This window comes from Xenopus tropicalis, chromosome 2 (genome assembly GCF_000004195.4).
Source record: "Xenopus tropicalis strain Nigerian chromosome 2, UCB_Xtro_10.0, whole genome shotgun sequence".
NCBI lineage: Eukaryota > Metazoa > Chordata > Amphibia > Anura > Pipidae > Xenopus > Xenopus tropicalis.
In genome coordinates, this window is record NC_030678.2 from 36,184,890 (window position 1) to 36,204,686 (window position 19,797).

A 19,797-nucleotide genomic window follows, 5' to 3' on the forward strand; every position below is an offset into this window, starting at 1 on the left:
GGAGGCTCAATCACAATGGTGTAGGTTTCGCCAGGTCTACAAATTGGTACCATGTAGAAATAAAAAAATCCACTGGAGAGCCAAATGCGTTCTGTGTTGTTTATTAGTTCAGAGATGCATAGCACTACATGTTTCGGACCGCTGGGGTCCTTCCTCTGGTGCAGTATAAAGAACACTAGGTGAATGTTCACCTAGTGTTCTTTATACTGCACCAGAGGAAGGACCCCAGCGGTCCGAAACATGTAGTGCTATGCATCTCTGAACTAATAAACAACACAGAACGCATTTGGCTCTCCAGTGGATTTTTTTATTTCAGCATTTACTTGTCACCTGTTTAAAGCAAACATCTTATTGGTTGCTATGGGTTATTGCGCCTGGGCAAACTTAATGCCTTTTATTACATCGGGGGGAAAGAGTTGTATGAATGTTTTAGTGTAAACTCGAGATTATTTTATCTGAATTTGGCAAGCCAAGGTTTCTGCTATTAATCTTCTAGTTAAATGTTACAGTCAAACAAAACAAAACAGCATTTTCAGATTGTGAGAGAAAGAAATGTAAAAAAAGGATAATTTACAACTTAGAATAACTATGTTCCTATAAATATTTTACAATGTTGTGCAAAAGTATAAATGAAATTAACAGGAAAGGCAAGTTAAATACATTTTTCCCAGGGGATGAAATTAAAGGTTGTGAAATATTAACTGACTCTCAGGCACGGGGCCAGATTCCCCTTTTGAGAACTGCCACCAAGATAATTTGTTGTTTGGCATGCCCCGGTGATTCTGGTTGCTTACTTATTACCCTGGGCTGGTTGCTCCAAAAAAAATATATTTTTTTCTCTGCACTGCCATACTCTTTTGGTGCCTCAAAATACTCTGCACCACCGTGGGCAAGCGCACGTGTCATACAGAATTTTTTTGCTAATTTCTGTTTTTGTGCTGTGTATGCACAAGCAGAGAGGATGCTGTGACACCAGAAGGTTAGGGCGGAGCATACCTACCAACTTCACAATTTCTATTATCCAAATCCAAGCCTTTGGGTCTCTCCACAAATTTCAGCCTGCTATAATGCACTGGTGGATATTCAGCTGTCAGCCTGACAAAGTAAATGTCGGTTGACACACAAACCTGTTCATGGAGTTCCTGCATTAATGTAAAGTTGCTGAAGAAAATTCTGAGAGTATCACCAAGATGCTGCTGTACCATCTCCCGTCCGATCCTCAGGCAGATTAGAGAAAGGAGACTGCTGCACTTTACACACAGAGCTATACGGGCCTGTGCACCACTGGGAAAACTATATACAGGGAATATATGTTATTTATCAGTTTTGGTATTTCATTCATAAAAAGAAACATTTTCAAGGCATAAACATGACTGCTGATGCTTGATTAAGATGCCTTTTCCACATTCTCTCATGATTAAGCCAGAGCCTGCATGTAAAATGTTTTACTTGCAGTAATCCCCATTCTGCTGGGTGCCCCTAACTGAAGGTAAGGTGAGAAGCGAGAAATGGCTTTAGTAAGTCAGTACAATCATTACAACGCTCCCAGTTAATTTGGAATTATGTCAAAAACAGGTTTTATATACAGATAATTCTACAGGCGTGATGTGAACTGGCAAAGCATGATCTGTGTCTCTACCAGCTCACAAAACACTGTATATGCATTTAAGTGTTGAGTAATAGAATATATAGCAATGTTTACTCCTCTAACAATCTCCATTGATCTTTTTTTTTAATTAAGAAAAAAACAAAACAAAAAAAAAACATTCACTCTAATGACTGTGATGGATGAAACTGATAAATGTTGAGTGCTGAGAGTTTCAGCATTCTGCATCTTAATGCATTATAACTGGTTCCAGTGATATTCACTTCCCCATGCATGGTAATCACAAGGGAAGTGATCTGAAATAGGAGAATTTTGCCTGGTTTTTTTACCGCATTCATACCCATAATAAAAGCATTTAAAAATTCCAGCTGTCAGTCATATATTGCCTCCTCACTATGTAATTGTGTAACCAGTGCATGGGCATGGGTATCCGGTCCCCCCCATACTGGCACAGAAACAAGATTTTGTCAGGATGCAATGCCTGCTTTGATAACAGCGTCCACAAAATGGCACCTGCCTGCTTGCTGCAATTGTGAATTCCAAAGCTGAAGAAACTACAATTCAAATAATTTATATAGTGTACGTAAAGTTTATTTTGCTTGACAAACACAATAGAAAACAATTTGGAATTATTTCTTAAAGGAACAGTAACACCAAAAAATGAAAGTGTATGAAAGTAACTAAAATATAATGTGCTGCTGCCCTGCACTGGTAAAAGTTGTGTGTTTACTTCAGAAAGTCTACTATAATTTATATAAATAAGCTGCTGTGTAGCCATGGAGGCAGCCATTCAAAGGAGAAAAGGCACAGGCACATAGCAAATAACAGATAAAACACTATTGTATTCTACAGAACTTATCTGTTATCTGTTATGTAACCTGTGCCTTTTCTCCTTTTTTCCAGCTTGAATGGCTGCCCCCGTGGCTACACAGCAGCTTATTATATAAATTATAGTAGTGTTACTGTAGCTAACACACCAGTTTTACCAGTGCAGGGCAACAGTAAATTATATTTTTATTACTTTAAAGCTCTTTCATTTTTTAGTGTTACTGTTCCTTTAAGGTGACAAGTCTCCTTTAATAGAGCTTCTCCAGCAGAATCCTGCATTGAAATCTATTTTCAAAAACAAACAGATTTTTTAAATTTAATTTTGAAATTTCACATGGAGCTAGCCATATTCTTCATTTCCCAAGGTGCCACAGCCATGTGAGCTGTCCTCCGATAAACTTCAGTCACACTTTACTGCTGTGCTGCAAGTTGGAGTGATATCCCCCCCCCCCTCCCAGCAGCCGATCAGCAGCACAATGGGATGAAGCAAGATAGCAGCTCCCAGTAGATATCAGAATAGCACTCAATAGTAAGAAAGCCAAGTCTGGCTTGGGACTCCTCCAGTTACATGGGAGTAGGAGAAACAATAGGTTACCTGAAAGCAGCTCTAATGTGTAGCGCTGGCTCCTTCTGAAAGCTCAGTCTCAGGTACAATGCATTGAGATTTCTGCCTACCCACCAATAGAAACTAACAATGAGTAATAAATGAGCAGTGATCCAGTGCAGAACATAGCCATGAAGTACCTTACCCAAGAGTGGCTGAAGTCAAGATGCTGAGAACAGGCAGTAGAACATCCTGGTTAATCTTGGGCAGAATATCCATCAAAGTAGTGTCTGAGAGATAGACAATGATCTTCTGGGTCAGAGTCACGGCAGCTAATAGACTGGCTTCCTTACGGCTATTCAGTCTACAGCCGCTGGTGGGGGCCACCTGTAAAAATGCAATGAAGATACTCATGTGTCAGAGCAATAGATGAGAAGTCTGCTGAAGAGCATACTGCAAAAACACCAGAACAAATATTAAAGAGAAAAAATAACTCCCCCCCCTCCAACTGATATTATCTTGTTTAATTGGGGTTATGTTTAATTGGGATTATGTACAGTGCACTGCCTGAAACTTCAGAAATGAATATATATATATATATATAATGTTTTTATATACAGACATACATAAGAAATCCATGATTGTCTGGCTCTTCTTCAGGTCTCTCTGCTTTTTAGAGAATCTGTGCAACCATCTAACACACACAAGCAATAAGGACAGCAGAGGCAAATGGACAAATAAAGGCCATAGTCTGCCTTTATTCTGCACTGCGTCCTGTAGTGTGTATCTTACCACAGGCATGTCCCAGGGATCGAGCACTGGCTGTGTCAGACAATGCTGGATCCAAGAGGGGCGAGGCATGTAGGTGTCCCCCACACACCCCTACATGCCCCCTAACACTTTTCATTTAGACTCACAATTTATGGTGTGTTAGGAAGCACAAAGAAAAGGCTTCTGCACCTACTGACATTGCTCTCTGCAAAAAGTGCCCTGTTAGTTTAAAGGTGAACTACCCATTAAGTGTGTTTCAACCTGAACTGACTCCTGTGGGGGAACATAAATAGCAGCTGTTGTAGGTAGAAACTCAGGAAGATAAATAGATCATATGGTTATTACATATACTGATTATGCTTAAACCATTGAATTTTAAGCTGCTGTTATTTTCTATAAGTGGCAGACACTGCTCTATCTCCAGAGTATTGATAGTGTCTGGAGGTGGAAGATACCCTATGATGGTGTAGAAGCAGCTAGAGTGTAGCACACTATACAGCGTACTAAAAGACCCACCCCAACTGCTTCTGAAAACTCAGATGACACTTCTATTCACAGCACTAAAAAGATAAGAAATAACAGTTTAATAGCAAATGTTATAATATGTTTACTGGAAGGTGTGCCAGTAAAATGGAATGCTCCTAGGGCAGTGATTGTTGTAGCTGCTCTCATCCTACTTTTTATGGATGGCCAGACAGCACAACATGGCAATCTATGAGCATAAAAATATCATATAACCTGCTTAACAGTATGACCTACCAAGTAGTTGATGTAAGGCAGATACTGGTATGTAAGGAACGGTTCCCCATATAGATGAGCCAAATACATGAGACAGTCCAACACAGGCTTAGACACCTGGTCCCCACACACTGGCTTCTTAACACTCAGTGGGCTATTCTCCTCCATGTTAGCCACAAACTGTTGTCGCTGGGGACCTAAGAATGTAAAAAAAGATGTTTAAAACACAAGAAACCCTGCATTAGCTGCAGAGCTATTATCAAGTGCCTACTATACTCTTGCAGGGCAGTACCTTAGCCTTTATGTAAAGCATTTCTGGATTAAAGGAACAGTAACACCAAAAAATGAAAGGGTATAAAAGTAATTTAAATATAACATACTGTTCCCCTGCACTGGTAAAAGCTGTGTATTTCCTTCAGAAAGACTACTATAGTTTATACAAACAATCACACATCTTTTACTAGTGCGGTGCAACAGTACATTATATTTTTATTACTTTGATACATTCTCATTTTTTGTTGTTACTTTTTCTTTAAGTTTAAAGGATGAGTCAGCCCATGATATAATTTTGCCTTATAAAAGAAAAAACTTTGCAATACACATTCACTAATAGTTTATGAGTTATTTGTATATATAATTGCTGTTAAAAGTAGTGTTTGTCTCTACAGTATTCTCTGCCCTGGTGGCTCTGACTCTTGTAACACAAGGCAGCAGCCTGACAGACCTGTCTTGCTGGAGGAGACTGGCTTTTGCATCAATGTTTAAAAAGAAACAACCAGGAGTTCAGCAAATTTTAATAAAGCCAGATTGGAAAGTTGCTTAGAATTATGTTTTCTTTTATTAGGCAAAAACTTGGGGTTAACGTGTCCTTTAAGGAGTACTCTCTGCATTTGTTAGCTGGAGGAGGAAGCCTCCACCAACTCTAGATTTACATAAAACCTAAAAATGTATCTTGCCTTCAGTAACAGAAAGATATAGGTGACCTCCGATTCAATTCCAGATTTCCCGTAGACTTGAATTAATTTTCATGTTATAAACAATTAAATTGGTTTTTCATCCAAATGAATCTGGCCAAAAACTCTTAAATAGCATCGGAAATGGAAACTTCCTATCTTGTTTTTCCAACATAACTCATGGCAAGATGCCTCTTAATGTAGAGCATTATCCATGAAAGAATTACAAAAAACACACAAAAAGAAATTACCAACATAACAGGATGTGAGCAATCTCAGCAGATTTCGGGCGATGTAACGCGAGGTCACAGTTGGACCAAGTTTGGCCGAGAGCCACCTCACCATCTTACATGTGGTGTCTGCAAGAAATACGGGCAGATACATAAATGATTTATAATGTGTTCCTGAGGAACTGCAAACTGATAAAGAGTAAACAAGAGAAATGTGACACATGAACTGTAATAAAGAAAACAACGAGCACTAATAATATCCATAGCTTCCTTTTATACAAAGACCCTGGTATAGTTCTGCAATATAAATATCATACGTGTGGGGGTTAACACTTCAATTTAATCAATTCTAAACCATTCTCAACCCTTTTCAACATACTAAAATGCCTGTCCACGAGCAAAACAGGAACCCTGGGAAGGAAGTCAGATTTTTGCTTTAGGTTTTTCCCTTTCCATAAAATACCCATAAGCCAATGCTCAAGCAGATAAGGTTTCTGATCAGCTAATTTAAAGCAAAATTCTGCTGATGAAATTAAAGGAGAACTATATCCCCAGGCGCAAAAAGCTCCCTTAACTATCATTGCCTATACCCCCCTCACCTCTCCTTTATCGCATAGTTTTTATGTTTACAGAGAAATGCAGAGAAGCGCAGCGAAGTACCTTGCCGACATCTTACTGACTGAAGACACTTCAGGTCTCTCTGCCGATATGAACCTGTTTGCGCAGTTGGAGGTAGCAGGAAATCCACTTCAACTGCGCAAGCAGGTTAGGTGTTGGCGGTGAGACCCAAAAGAGTCTTCAGTCGTTAAGAAGATATCGGCAAGGTATGCGCCTGGGGGTATAGTTCTCCTTTAAAAAGGGGTAGTACACTACATAACTTTTAGTATGGCATAAAATGTACTACAGGTATAGGACCCATTATCCAGAATGCTCGGGACCAAGGGTATTCCGGATAAGGGGTCTTTCCGTAATTTGGATCTCAATAGCATAAGTCTACTAAAAAATAGTTGGAATCAATTACAAGGTTCTGTTTTATTTCTACAGAGAAAAAGGAAATCAGTTTTAAAATTCTGAATTATTTGATTAAAATGGAGTCTATGGGAGATGGGCATTCCGTAATTCGGAGCTTTCTGGATAACGGGTTTCCGGATAAGGGGTCCGATACCTGTACTAGTTATTTGCCTTCCTCTTCTATCACTATATCCAGCTTTCAAATGGGGGTCACTGTCCCCAGCAGCCAAAAAACTATTGCTTTGTAAGGCTCCAATTTTATAGTTATTGTTACTTATCACCTACTCAGTCCCAATACTTATTCCAGTCTCTTATTCAGACCACTGCCTGGTTTCTAGGTAAAATAAGATCGTAGAAAGAAGATAGTGGCTGAAATACCAAACTGGACAGCTGCTGAACAAAAGCTAAATAACTGAAAAACCATAAATAAAAAAAGTCCAATTGCAAACTGTCTCAGAATATCACTAGCTACATCACACTAAAAGTTAATTTTAAGTTGAACTAGCCCTTTAAAAACTTGGCAGTTTATATAACATTTAAAAGCGAGGCAAAAGATAAAGAGCACTGTAAAATAAGAATGCACTTAAAGCAAAACACATTTATTTCAACCTCTAAAATAAAACAGATGCAACATTTTTCAATTGGATTAATATATATATTTTTTTAATTATTTTACCATATGCGCAACTTTCCCTCTCCTTTTACTTCCAAGATTCTGGCCTCATAACAGTCAGTCTGTAGGTGTGGTGTGTCTTGGTGTGTCTGCTACTGACTGATAGGCTAAATAGCATTCTTTTTGAGTTTCTTATAAAACTCTGTTAAACTTAAGTGAAATTTTGGGAACTACTTCACTGGACAGAGGTTTGGAGTAGTGTAAAAACATGTACGGTAAAACCCCGATTTTATTTTTTTCAGGGGGACTGCATCAATATGGTATGAATTCCGGGAAAACATTAAATAAGGGAAAGAAAAAACGCAGCTTGCCTGAATAGTTTCTGTGTGAGTAAAGAGGCTTGTATGTGCCACAGAGTAGACTTTAGTAGTTAATAGCAGTTTGTCTATATGGGATTATCTAAAGGCACATACTACTAAAAAAGTACAGGTTCATAAAAAGACTTTATTTATATGAAACGGTGTTTTGGACATGGGCCATTTTATGAGATACGTTTTTACTTAGATGAGCAAAGTTCAGAGGTATGGGTTCCCTCTAATTTATGTGTATTGGAAAGTTGCTTTCATTACACAAAAATCTTTTTTCAGCTTCTGAAGTTCCTGTTTAATATATCTAAATATCTTTATTTAAATACATGTAACTTCATAGTAAATTAACTAATAATCTCTTATTAATTCTTCCTCATCCATCCACCAAATCTATCCTAGACAGACATTATGGCACCTAAAGGTGGCCATACACGTGGCGATCTGACGATGTTTCGTACGACCATCGGTCGCACGAAACATCGTAAGATCCGCCACACACCATTCAGGGCTGAATCGGCAGGTAAGGAGGTAGAAACAATAGGATTTCTACCTCCTTCTGCCGATTCAGCTCTGAAGGGAGAATTTTGGTCAGGCGCCTTCTATGGCGCCTGATCAAAATTTTCAAACTGGTCCGATCGGCGAGTCGTCCGATATCAGCAGCTTCCTGCGATATCGGTCGACTCGCCGACATGCCATACACGCACCGATTATCGTACGAAACGAGGTTTCGTACGATAATATCGGTGCGTGTATGGCCACCTTTAGGCCAGTTTAGGATAGGAGGGATTCTTTTCCTTCTCTACACTTTTGGATAATTTTGCTTCTATGAGTGCTTTATCTACAGCTAAAGATTTTACTCAGTCCTTTTTCCTATCCCATGTGGGTAGTCTATTGATTCAGTACTTTTGCTAGTTCTTTCAGTACTGTCAAGTAGCACTGTCGAAAACTCTGCTTTGAGTGCCCATAACAGTTATATGAAGTCACTGACCAGGACAAAGAAAGAGAGAGACAAAACTTGAAGAAATACAAAATACAAGCCTTACCTATTAAAATCTTTTGCTCCTTTTCCTCTGTTTGGTTATTTAGGTCTTGCTCTTCTTCCTCGTCCTCTCTGCTTTCACTGGCTAGGACTGTATCCACCGATACATCAGTGTTGACCGACAACGTTAGCTCAGAGAGCCCAGGAGAGGGTTCCCTATCCTCTTCTTCTTCAGATTCTTCACTTTGTTTCAAATCCTGACTGCTGTCTCCAGATTTCAAGCTCCCCTTCTCCTTTAGTGAATCACTGTCTGTAACTTTTTCATCCCCAAGGGAGACTTCACTTGCACTGCTCTTGTCACTTAACCTCCCTAAACTAAGAGACTCTGGCTCTTGTGGTTGAAGTGGGTCACTTACATATAAAGTACCCTGAAAATCCTCATTTTCTGCTAGGTAACCCTGATCATGGAAAGTGACACCAGAAGTGTAGTCCAGGAGCTCATGAGAGGATGCACTTTGATCTATACTGGTTTGTCTTGCCTCTCCAAAGTTGCAGGATACTGGGCTATCACCACCACTTTCTTCATCTTCAGCTCCTCCTGACAGCAACTTTCTCTCTTCACCTGAGGTTTCCAACCCAATAAGTATCTGAAGAACGTGGTTAAGTAAATTAGACAGGAATGCCTGTAAGCCCAAACGTACAATCAACTGTGCTACAAAGCAATCTGTATATAGGTAAAATCTTCCATTAAGATGTGAAGGACTTTCATAAGCCCCTATTAGTGGTTTCAACAGGTATTTATTTGAATTTTTTGGACCTAAAGCCTTGGCTACCGGTTCAAAAAGATACCATGCAGCATAGACTGCTGTGCTTTCTTCAGTCATCAAAGACAAGACAAAAGGAAGTAGGATCTCCAATCCTTCAGGGTTAATCTCACAGAGGATACCATCAATTTGCTGCCACAGCTGAAATACTAGCTCCCGGCCTTGACTCTCGTCTTCAGTTCTTCTTGACTGGTACGTTAAGATAAATTTGTGTAGATTGGGAAAGTATGCAGGAAAAGGGATTATGGAGCACAAGGGACTGAGGAGTAAAGAAGGACAAGGTGGGGGAAGACCTTTTGAAATGTGTGGAAACTCAAAAAGCAGGGCCCCTGTATCTTCCCCACCATCTTTAAGAAGCTCTTCTTCTGGTGTGTGCAGTTGCAGTAATGACTCAAGCATTTGCAAAAGGGGAAGTGGAATCTCCTTTGGATGGTGTCTACTAAGATTACGAACTAAAATATAACGTTCTAGCAAAGAGGTTTTTGGTGGCGTGGTATGAATCTTTCCAGCAAAAACAATCTCTGCAATCATGACACCCAAGGCTTGCATATCTCTTTGAAAAAGACCCAAAAGACTAAGTGGAAATATTTTAGAAGATTTTTCAACCGGCAGTAAAGTACTGTGTAAGCCCCTAAGTAGAAAGTTGTCCAGTTTTTCAAGTTCTTCGAGGGCTTGAACAGGATTAAAACTATCAGGAAGTAATAGTTTCCTTTGACTTTCCTCTGCATTAGTTGTGGCCCTGCTTATCCTATTTGGCTTACTACCTGGAGGTCTGTTTTCCCCTTGGAATATATTGGCACTAGTAACCTGAACAGAGGGGATGCATACTTGATCATTACCTTTTCCTACAATGCTCAGCGAGTCAAGAGCTTCTGTTCCTTGTTCCAGTTCTTCATCCCCTGCACACACTTTGTCAGTATTCCAAACAGCCTCACACACTGTGGCCTCTACTACCGGACCATTGACTCCATTACCAGTATGTTCATCTTTCCACGCACTCATTTGACTAATGTTTTGAGTAGACAATATGGCAGGGGGTTCAAAAGAAGAGCAACTGGGGCCTAATAAACGCTTTGGATGCGGCTGATCAAAAAGCTGGACCACCCCAAAACATGTCAAGTTAGTATGATTATCCACTAAATGAAGGCAAACGTTTTTTTCCATAAGTGCATTCTTCCCAGTTAATTTGTACCCAAAGGTAAGATCTATCCAGTGGTGAAGATCCTGGGATACATCTCGGCTTTCCAAAAGTGCACGGTGGACATGAATAAAGTCCTCATATGAACTGCACCATGATGGTATTTCAAGGTCTGGCATGTCAGTGTGGATGGATTTAAAAATGGTGGGATCTGTGTAAAACTCTGGAATGCACTCATCAGGAGTCCAACCTTGCATTCGCTCCATGCTTGCAGGGTACTCATTTGGCTCCCACTGAGATCGCACGTGGTTGCAAAGTACAATCTTTGGTGTCCTCCTAGCCTTGTACACATAGTATGTTATGTCAGACAGAACATCAGAAATGTGGTGAGGAACATGCAGGTGATCTGAACTGCTTCCTCCAGCTACAAATGCTTGTTTGGTCATCTCATAAGTAAAATCCAGCTGCTTGTCCCCCTTGTTTAATCGAAACTTAGATTTTCTAAGGTCTCTAAATTTTCCATTCTTGGTAGTGAAATCTACAACCCAAGGCAATACTGGGTGGTAATTGGGATCACCTTCTCGTCTACCAGCCAGCTTATTCAGATACATAAGGTAGTCATAGTTGCTGATCCTGCCATGAATCCAATCTATTAAAATCTGTTTTAACTCGTTGTTACAAGAAGTGCACAACCCAACAGTCCTAAGTTGCTCTGTATTAATATTTTCTTTCACTTTTGTGCTTTTACACTCTCTTTCATAGTCAATAAAGTTAGGCCTCAACTGGCTGCACAGTTTCTCATCAACTAAGACACTGCGTAATGTTAGTGCCCCACTTGATAGCCCCCCTTGATGGCATGCCTTTAGAGCCTGCAGTACATTGTACAAGATAAAGAGTACTTTGGCATGACTATTGGCAAGTTTAGCGGGACTAAATGTGACCACATCATACAAGGAATATTGTATATAAGGTAAAATTATGTATAATATAGATACAGATTCCAGCAATGCTTCGGCTTGGACAATATTGGAACTGGATGAAGCACCTAATACAAAGCTGGAACTGTCTTTAGAAGGAGATAAACTCGGCACTGCTTTATTTATAAAAACAAAGGGGCAACCATACACCCTCTGAAGTGACAACTTTAGCGCATCCAATGCTTGAATGCTTGGCACTTTATGCACACTTTCGTACGGCTGCACATAAGTCCGACGGGCCGCGTTCCACATGTTATTGTAATTCTGAACAGCGATGCACTGCATAAACCTGATGAGAGATTCAGAATCAATATTCTTTCCCTCTAAGAAGCCATCATTCAGTGCCACAGGGTAGGCCAATCTTTCTTTTCTCACCCCATGGATTTCTATTCTAGTCCAGCCAGCTGGTAACTTATGCACAGATCTCTGAAGGAATGTCTGTATTTCCACACTGCTAAACCCTTCTGGTTTTGGGCACTGCGAAGAGACTGTTCGGCGCTCTTTAATGCTTGCCAGCCATTTCTGTGATACCAAGGCAATAACGTGGGTTCCCTCTTCAGCCATAATAAGCTGCCTTGAATCAATGTTTAATTCTTTCTTGACTGCTTCTAAAAGCCACTCCATTTTGAAGGTAATATTACTTTCCCAAATGCATTATAATCTGTGAAATAACACAAAGCAAAATATAAACACTTTTAAAAAGATAGTCTTTCAGAGCATTTTTAAAATTAGCATGGGACAGATTATGTCCACTTACTTCGTCTAATGAACAGAATTTTCTAAGAAATGGATACAACCCTTTATTCCCCACTGTCATTTCTTTACTGCAGACAGACTGCAGAACCGTTAATGATATAACTGTGATCATGCCTTCTTAATGGAGAAAATGATGTTAATTACAAACTATAGAAACATTAAAGCCCACTTCCAAATGTGTAATGTTTAAAGTAAATGTTACAAAATTACTGGGACAAATTTACGAACAGTGGGCAAATTTGCAGTAGTGCAGTAACACAGATCAAATCTATATCAGATAGCTTAAAAAATATAAATCAAATTTATCCGTTAATGAACCTGAATAACACTGGGCCTCAGGTACTGATGGCAGTGCAAAGCATTAAAATGCACACAAATTGCTGTATTTTTTTAGCCATAATAAGGCAATTTTCCCAGAATTCAGTAAGGATGTTTAGTGTATAATCATACAAACAGTATCCAACAGCTCAAGGAGGATCATATCATAAACGAACAGCAGGCACTCCCATATCCAACTAACATGCATAAGTAAAGGAACTGCAAACTTTATTTTAGACATACAATTTATGTCCTCTGTTTGGGAACTTGTGCATAGTTTAGCAGTGTTGACAGTCCAGCTCTGGTAAGCCATGGATGGATAAGGGCAAACGGCCCCTATTACATACTGAAGTGGTCCTGCAACAGTTTTACAGTTTCTAGTTGCAGATTGACCCCTTCTCTCTGGTATATTTAGATGCAATATTGCCCTTATTCTCTCCAGCCAATTTCTGCAAATGAAGCCATATATATTCCCGTACCGGCATACTTGCACAGGCAAACAGCAGTGCACTCATCACCATTGGCCAGGCTGCAAGTGAAATCACAAGACTGATTTCTGCATGCTCTATAAAAGCCTATACCCGCAGGTGCTATAAAGGAGACTAGCATAAAGATGATAATAAACATTCTTTTATTTTGCGAGCTCAGTTTGGTATTAGGGTGAAGATTCACGGAGCTACTTGGTAGCAGCAACTTGTCACGGCTACTAAATCCCAGAAAATACCCTGCCATAGACAATACAGAGAACTGCCTTTGCTAAAACACACGTAGAGACAATTATCAGTAAATGATCAGCATTGTCTAGTTTAGTAGCCGTGGCAAGTAGCTGCTACTAGTAGCTCTGTGTGTCTTCACCCGCAGTGGCACATGGGGAGATTAGTCGCGCCACAACAAATCTCTGTTGTCGCGGGCGACTAATGCCATCCAACCCATTGCCGGTCTCTGCAATGCCATCCAACCCATTGCCGGTGGGATGGCATACGCGTCACTGCGATGTCCCGCAGTCGCCCGTAGTTTCCTCTAAAGACAACTTCAGGCGACTGGGGGACATCCAACAAAGTGTATGTCATCCCACCGGTGATTTATACTGAAGCCGGTGGGATGGCATTGAGGGGAGATTAGTCACCCACGACAATGGAGATTTGTTGCGGCGCGACTAATCTCCCCGTGTGCCACTTCCCTTAGATCAACTTTGGAGATTTTGTATTTGGGCAAAGTGCAAAAGTGCAAATTTTGGAATCTATTTTTTTTTTTTTTTTTTTTATCCATAATGCTGACTTTCCACCTGAATTTCAGTGTAACTGCAGGTGTGTCCACGGCAAGTTCTGTACTATAAACCTATATGAATACAAATGTGTTTTACCCATAATGCAGAGTTCCAGTGCCATTGCTAGCACATGCTAAACTGCATCCACTGCAGCTTGTGTATGGTGCACAAATACAGATGCTGACTTGTGTCCAATTTGGTAAATTGAATAAACAAGTATGTTTTGTTTATTACTTCTAGCATTAAAGGAGAAGGAAAGGCTAATAAATCTCAAGCTGCAGGCATACCTTCAGATCTCTCAATAGTGCCCTTAAGTCTCCCCACACATTCCTAAGGGTGGGAGGGAGTTCTTAGCATTCTTGAGGGAGGGGGGAGCAGGAGAGAGGAGAGAGCTGTGCAGACTCACAGGCACAGGAAAACAAAGAGACAACAAATCCTGTTTCTTTTGACAGAGAAGTCGGTGCAGTGTTTCTATAAGTATGTATGGCTGTATTTACATAGACCTTTCTGATAAAGATTACTTAGTTTTTACCTTTCCTTTTATAACATCTGATTCACTTGGAGCAAGTCAGTTGCAGTTATTAATGCAAGCCGCTAATGAATGCGTGCCCTTGTGTGGAATTCATTAGGGCAGGAGCAAAGGGTACATGGCACTTGGTGCAAGTTGGAGAGTGTAGGGACACAAACACCTTATGAATAGAATCTACACACACATAAACTCTCTGTTTTGCACACATTTGTGCACTATGCACGTGCAATTTAAAATGAAAAGCACAGGAGTCAATGGAGATACTGGTGTGGGTATAGAAAGGAGATGACGCTGCAACAAACTTTGCAAAGGGGCCCATGGGCCTTAAAGGAACAGTAACACCAAAACAATTTAAAGTAATTAAAATATAATGTACTGTTGTCCTGCAGTGGTAAAAGTTCTAGGGTTGCTTTAGAAACACTACTATAGTTTATATAAATAAGCTGCTGTGTAGCCAAGGAGGCAGCCATTCAAGTTGGAATAAAGGCACAGGTTACAAAGAAGACAACAGATAAGAATGTAGAATGCAATTGTGTTTTACAGAGCTTATCCATTATCTCCTATGTAACTTGTGTCATTTAGCCCTATTTTAAACTTGAACAGCTGCCTCCATGGCTATACGGTAACTTTGTTTATATTAACTATAGTAGTGCTTCTGAAGCAAAGACACATTCAGGGCTCTGGCACACGGGGGAGATTAGTCGCCCGCGAACAGGGAGTTAATCGCGGGCGACTAATCTCCCCCGTGTGCCAGAGCCCAAAAACACATTGTAGTAAAATGTTGGCTGAGAATCAGCATTGCCACTGTCATCAGCTTCCTACCTTGCCTGCACCCGGAAACATTGTGTTGACCCGGTTGCAGGCACACACAGCGGATATCGGCAAAGAACACTAGAGTTCACAATTCGGAGCAGTTATCCACCACATGTGCCTGCACCCAGGCCGACACAATGCTTTTGGGTGCAGGCAAGTTAGGAGGCTGATTCTCCGCAGACCGAGAATCATCCCCACGTGACATCAGCCTAACTGTTCCTTTAAGCAAAATGTATATTAACTTAAACCCTCAGCAGCAGGAACAACAGAACTTCCTGATTTTTTAAACACATCACTTACACAGAGAGAGTAAAGTGCTTTTTACTCCACTAACCCACCAAGATTATTGAGAAGTACTGCTAAGTAATGGTAATTGCAGGATAAATGCACTAAAAATATTCTGCCAGTGCATAAAGATGTATTTGTATCTCCTTTTGCAAACATAGTTGATCTAGGGCAGTGCTGTCCAACTGGCGGCCCGCGGGCCGCATGCGGCCCTCGACCCCCCTCTTTGTGGCCCCCCACCTGTCTGGCTGCTTTGATGTTTTACCCTTGTGTAAGCTTTAAATGGTATCAGTACTGAGATTAACTGCCCCCCCCCCCCGCATGGTTCTCACCTCAGATTCAGCCTGTAATCCCCCTGTATTGTTTAAACATGTAATCTTCTGTACTGTTCACACATTTTAATCTATGCATTCTTCACCCCCTGCAGTGTTCACACCTCAGGTTTGGGCTGTAATCACCCACATTGTTCGTCTGTTCACACCTCAGACATTGTATGTACTGCCTGGCCTATGCTGCCTGTGTGTAGACAGCATAGGGTAGGCAGAGTATGGCACATAGGCAGCATAGGGCAGGGAGGGTATTGCACACACAGGCAGCATATGGCAGACACAGGCATCATAGGGCAGGCAGAGTATGGCACACACAGGTAGCGTAGGCCAGGCAGAGTGCTGCCTGTGTGTGCCATACTCTTTCTACACTATGCTGCCTGTGGGAGGTGAACCTGGCAGGGGTTTGTTCTGGGAGTTTGTTAGCAGTTGGAAATAGCCATTAAATGGTCCCTAAGGTCTGTAATTAAATGCTGGGGGTTGCTGTGCTACACACAGGGGAGGAGAAGTCATATGGATTTTAGGGTGTGTCTTAATATGACATAATATAATTATTTCACATATGAATGATGGTTGATATCCCTGCAGTGAGGACCAAGCATTTGGGTTTTTTCTGCACTAACACCATTGTGATAAAATGGGTGTGGTTTGAAGTGGGTAAGGTGTGGTTTAAAAGGGGGAGTGGTCAAAACTGGCTTCTATTAGCGGCCCTCCGCCATGTATGCGCAAGAAATTCTGGCCCTCGGCACCGCAGAAGTTGGACAGCACTGATCTAGGGGACTGCATTGTGTAGCACTGTGCTGCCCTTATATTGTGTTCAGTATAGCAGAAGTGTAACACATGACAAATCATTATGAACTGATGGGTCTTGGGGGGGTGCACAGATAATAAGAATGCTGTACATTCCGTCATTTGTAATGCCTATAAAAAGCAGTGCTTACAAACTGTTAGGAGAGCCAAAAAATTGAACTAAAATATGTCTGTGTTCCCTACATTATAGCAAAGAGAACCATTCTGCACACAACTACTGAACTGCATCATCTGCTGAACATGGGGCAGCGCTGGAAGAATGCTGGGAATTGTAGTCTAAACCCTAAGAGCGCAGGGATTTTAAACTTTATTCAGGCCCAATCTATAGTACATAACAGCTTAGCTCCAAAATGTATTAGAACTACAACTTTCACTTGCCTGATCTTGATGTTACAGACAGCAGGGAATAGTAGTTCAGCTACATGTGGGCACTGCAGATTAAGAACCAGCGTTTTAGAGGATGACAGCTGCTTAGCAACCTTAATGCACAGTAACAGCCCATAATATACAACCCATGCACTACAGGCACCGCAGTACGGACACAAATACAACAGCTGGCACAACCCCTCACTACACAGTTGCAGGGGGCAGCATGCAGAAGCATAACATGCTGGAAAGAGCGGTTACCTTTGTGGGCTGGGCACAGGAATGAGGCTACTGTCTCCACAGCCAGGACTTTAACGGGGCAGTTCAGCTTGGGATACCAGAATGGAGTGCCTTGAGGAGGTCGTGATGTCAAAGTCATGTGACGAAGAAGTGGGCGGGGCAGCTTGAAATCACATGGCCCGAGTGTGCCGCTCCTGTGCTGCTGGGGATCTGCAGGGAGTGACAGCGTCACAGCACCACGTGACGGCCGGGCAGCAGAGCCCATGCACGGGGGGGGATTGAAACGCAGAATTATTGTGGGCCCAGTGCCACCGAGTTAAAGTGGCAGAAAGCTACAGCGCTACAATGATTAAAGGTTTGCTATAGGGGCGGTTGTTTTGAGAAGGTGTGCAGGAGGGCCGCCTTTGAGTGGCTTTGGGAGGGAGTGGGATGCAGGAGGCCCACTGTACTTGGGTGGAATGATGCGAGTGAGGGATGCAGGAAGGCACACAGGGAACTGGGCTGCTGGGGAACACTGCTTTGTGTATGGGGCTGCTGGGGGGAAAAGCTTGTGATATGCACATGACTGCAGGAAATTCAGCTAACCCTATTATACTGATAATGTATTTCGGAGACCCCATTTCACTTTACTGTTTAGTGTTAAAATCAGGTTTAAAGAATATCTGAAACTGGATAGTTCTAACACTAACGACATGAGTCATATGGGTGACATATACAGGGCTGAAGTGGCGAACCATGCGGTATGTACTGGGCTGCAGGCAGAGAACTATCTGCTATGTACTGGTATGTACTGGGCTGCAGGCAGAGAACTATCTGGTATGTACTGGTATGTACTGGGCTGCAGGCAGAGAACTATCTGGTATGTACTGGGCTGCAGGCAGAGAACTATCTGGTATGTACTGGGCTGCAGGCAGAGAACTATCTGGTATGTACTGGGCTGCAGGCAGAGAACTATCTGCTATGTACTGGTATGTACTGGGCTGCAGGCAGAGAACTATCTGGTATGTACTGGGCTGCAGGCAGAGAACTATCTGGTATGTACTGGGCTGCAGGCAAAGAACTATCTGGTATGTACTGGGCTGCAGGCAGAGAACTATCTGGTATGTACTGGGCTGCAGGCAGAGAACTATCTGGTATGTACTGGGCTGCAGGCAGATAACTATCTGCTATGTACTGGTATGTACTGGGCTGCAGGCAGAGAACTATCTGGTATGTACTGGGCTGCAGGCAGAGAACTATCTGGTATGTACTGGGTTGCAGGCAGAGAACTATCTGGTATGTACTGGGCTGCAGGCAGAGAACTATCTGCTATGTACTGGGCTGCAGGCAGAGAACTATCTGCTATGTACTGGGCTGCAGGCAGAGAACCATCTGCTATGTACTGGGCTGCAGGCAGAGAACTATCTGCTATGTACTGGGCTGCAGGCAGAGAACTATCTGCTATGTACTGGTATGTACTGGGCTGCAGGCAGAGAACTATCTGGTATGTACTGGGTTGCAGGCAGAGAACTATCTGGTATGTACTGGGCTGCAGGCAGAGAACTATCTGGTATGTACTGGGCTGCAGGCAGAGAACTATCTGGTATGTACTGGGCTGCAGGCAGAGAACTATCTGGTATGTACTGGGCTGCAGGCAGAGAACTATCTGGTATGTACTGGGCTGCAGGCAGATAACTATCTGGTATGTACTGGGCTGCAGGCAGAGAACTATCTGCTATGTACTGGTATGTACTGGGCTGCAGGCAGAGAACTATCTGCTATGTACTGGGCTGCAGGCAGAGAACTATCTGCTATGTACTGGGTTGCAGGCAGAGAACTATCTGGTATGTACTGGGCTGCAGGCAGAGAACTATCTGGTATGTACTGGTATGTACTGGGCTGCAGGCAGAGAACTATCTGGTATGTACTGGGCTGCAGGCAGATAACTATCTGCTATGTACTGGGCTGCAGGCAGATAACTATCTGCTATGTACTGGTATGTACTGGGCTGCAGGCAGAGAACTATCTGGTATGTACTGGGCTGCAGGCAGATAACTATCTGCTATGTACTGGGCTGCAGGCAGAGAACTATCTGCTATGTACTGGTATGTACTGGGCTGCAGGCAGAGAACTATCTGGTATGTACTGGGCTGCAGGCAGAGAACTATCTGGTATGTACTGGGTTGCAGGCAGAGAACTATCTGGTATGTACTGGGCTGCAGGCAGATAACTATCTGCTATGTACTGGTATGTACTGGGCTGCAGGCAGAGAACTATCTGGTATGTACTGGGCTGCAGGCAGAGAACTATCTGCTATGTACTGGTATGTACTGGGCTGCAGGCAGAGAACTATCTGGTATGTACTGGGCTGCAGGCAGATAACTATCTGCTATGTACTGGGCTGCAGGCAGATAACTATCTGCTATGTACTGGTATGTACTGGGCTGCAGGCAGATAACTATCTGCTATGTACTGGTATGTACTGGGCTGCAGGCAGATAACTATCTGCTATGTACTGGTATGTACTG

At 42.1% G+C, this 19,797-nt stretch overlaps 1 protein-coding gene and 1 long non-coding RNA gene across 6 annotated transcripts in view; one reads left to right on the plus strand and one right to left on the minus strand.

Moving 5' to 3' along the window:
• The window catches only part of wdr81 (WD repeat domain 81), a 40,902-nt gene extending 23,373 nt beyond the window's left edge, over nt 1–17,529 (minus strand). Inside the window, exons 1-6 of one of the 2 annotated variants that reach the window (XM_002937146.3) lie at nt 17,312–17,529; nt 8,706–12,241; nt 5,692–5,799; nt 4,509–4,684; nt 3,184–3,365; nt 1,128–1,293 (exon numbers count right to left, since the gene is read on the minus strand). In XM_002937146.3, coding sequence (XP_002937192.2) covers nt 1,128–1,293; nt 3,184–3,365; nt 4,509–4,684; nt 5,692–5,799; nt 8,706–12,204 — 4,131 coding nt within the window. In that variant the 5' untranslated portion in view covers nt 12,205–12,241; nt 17,312–17,529. The remainder of the gene's footprint in view (nt 1–1,127; nt 1,294–3,183; nt 3,366–4,508; nt 4,685–5,691; nt 5,800–8,705; nt 12,242–17,311) is intronic. The other variant, XM_031896679.1, reaches the window with a different exon arrangement.
• Nucleotides 17,485–19,797, plus strand: part of LOC105946500 — a 51,781-nt gene continuing 49,468 nt past the window's right edge. For 2 of the 4 annotated variants that reach the window (XR_004221254.1, XR_004221255.1), the window contains exon 1: nt 17,485–17,645. This is a non-coding gene — a long non-coding RNA (uncharacterized LOC105946500). The remainder of the gene's footprint in view (nt 17,646–19,797) is intronic. The other 2 variants (XR_004221256.1, XR_004221253.1) reach the window with 2 other exon arrangements.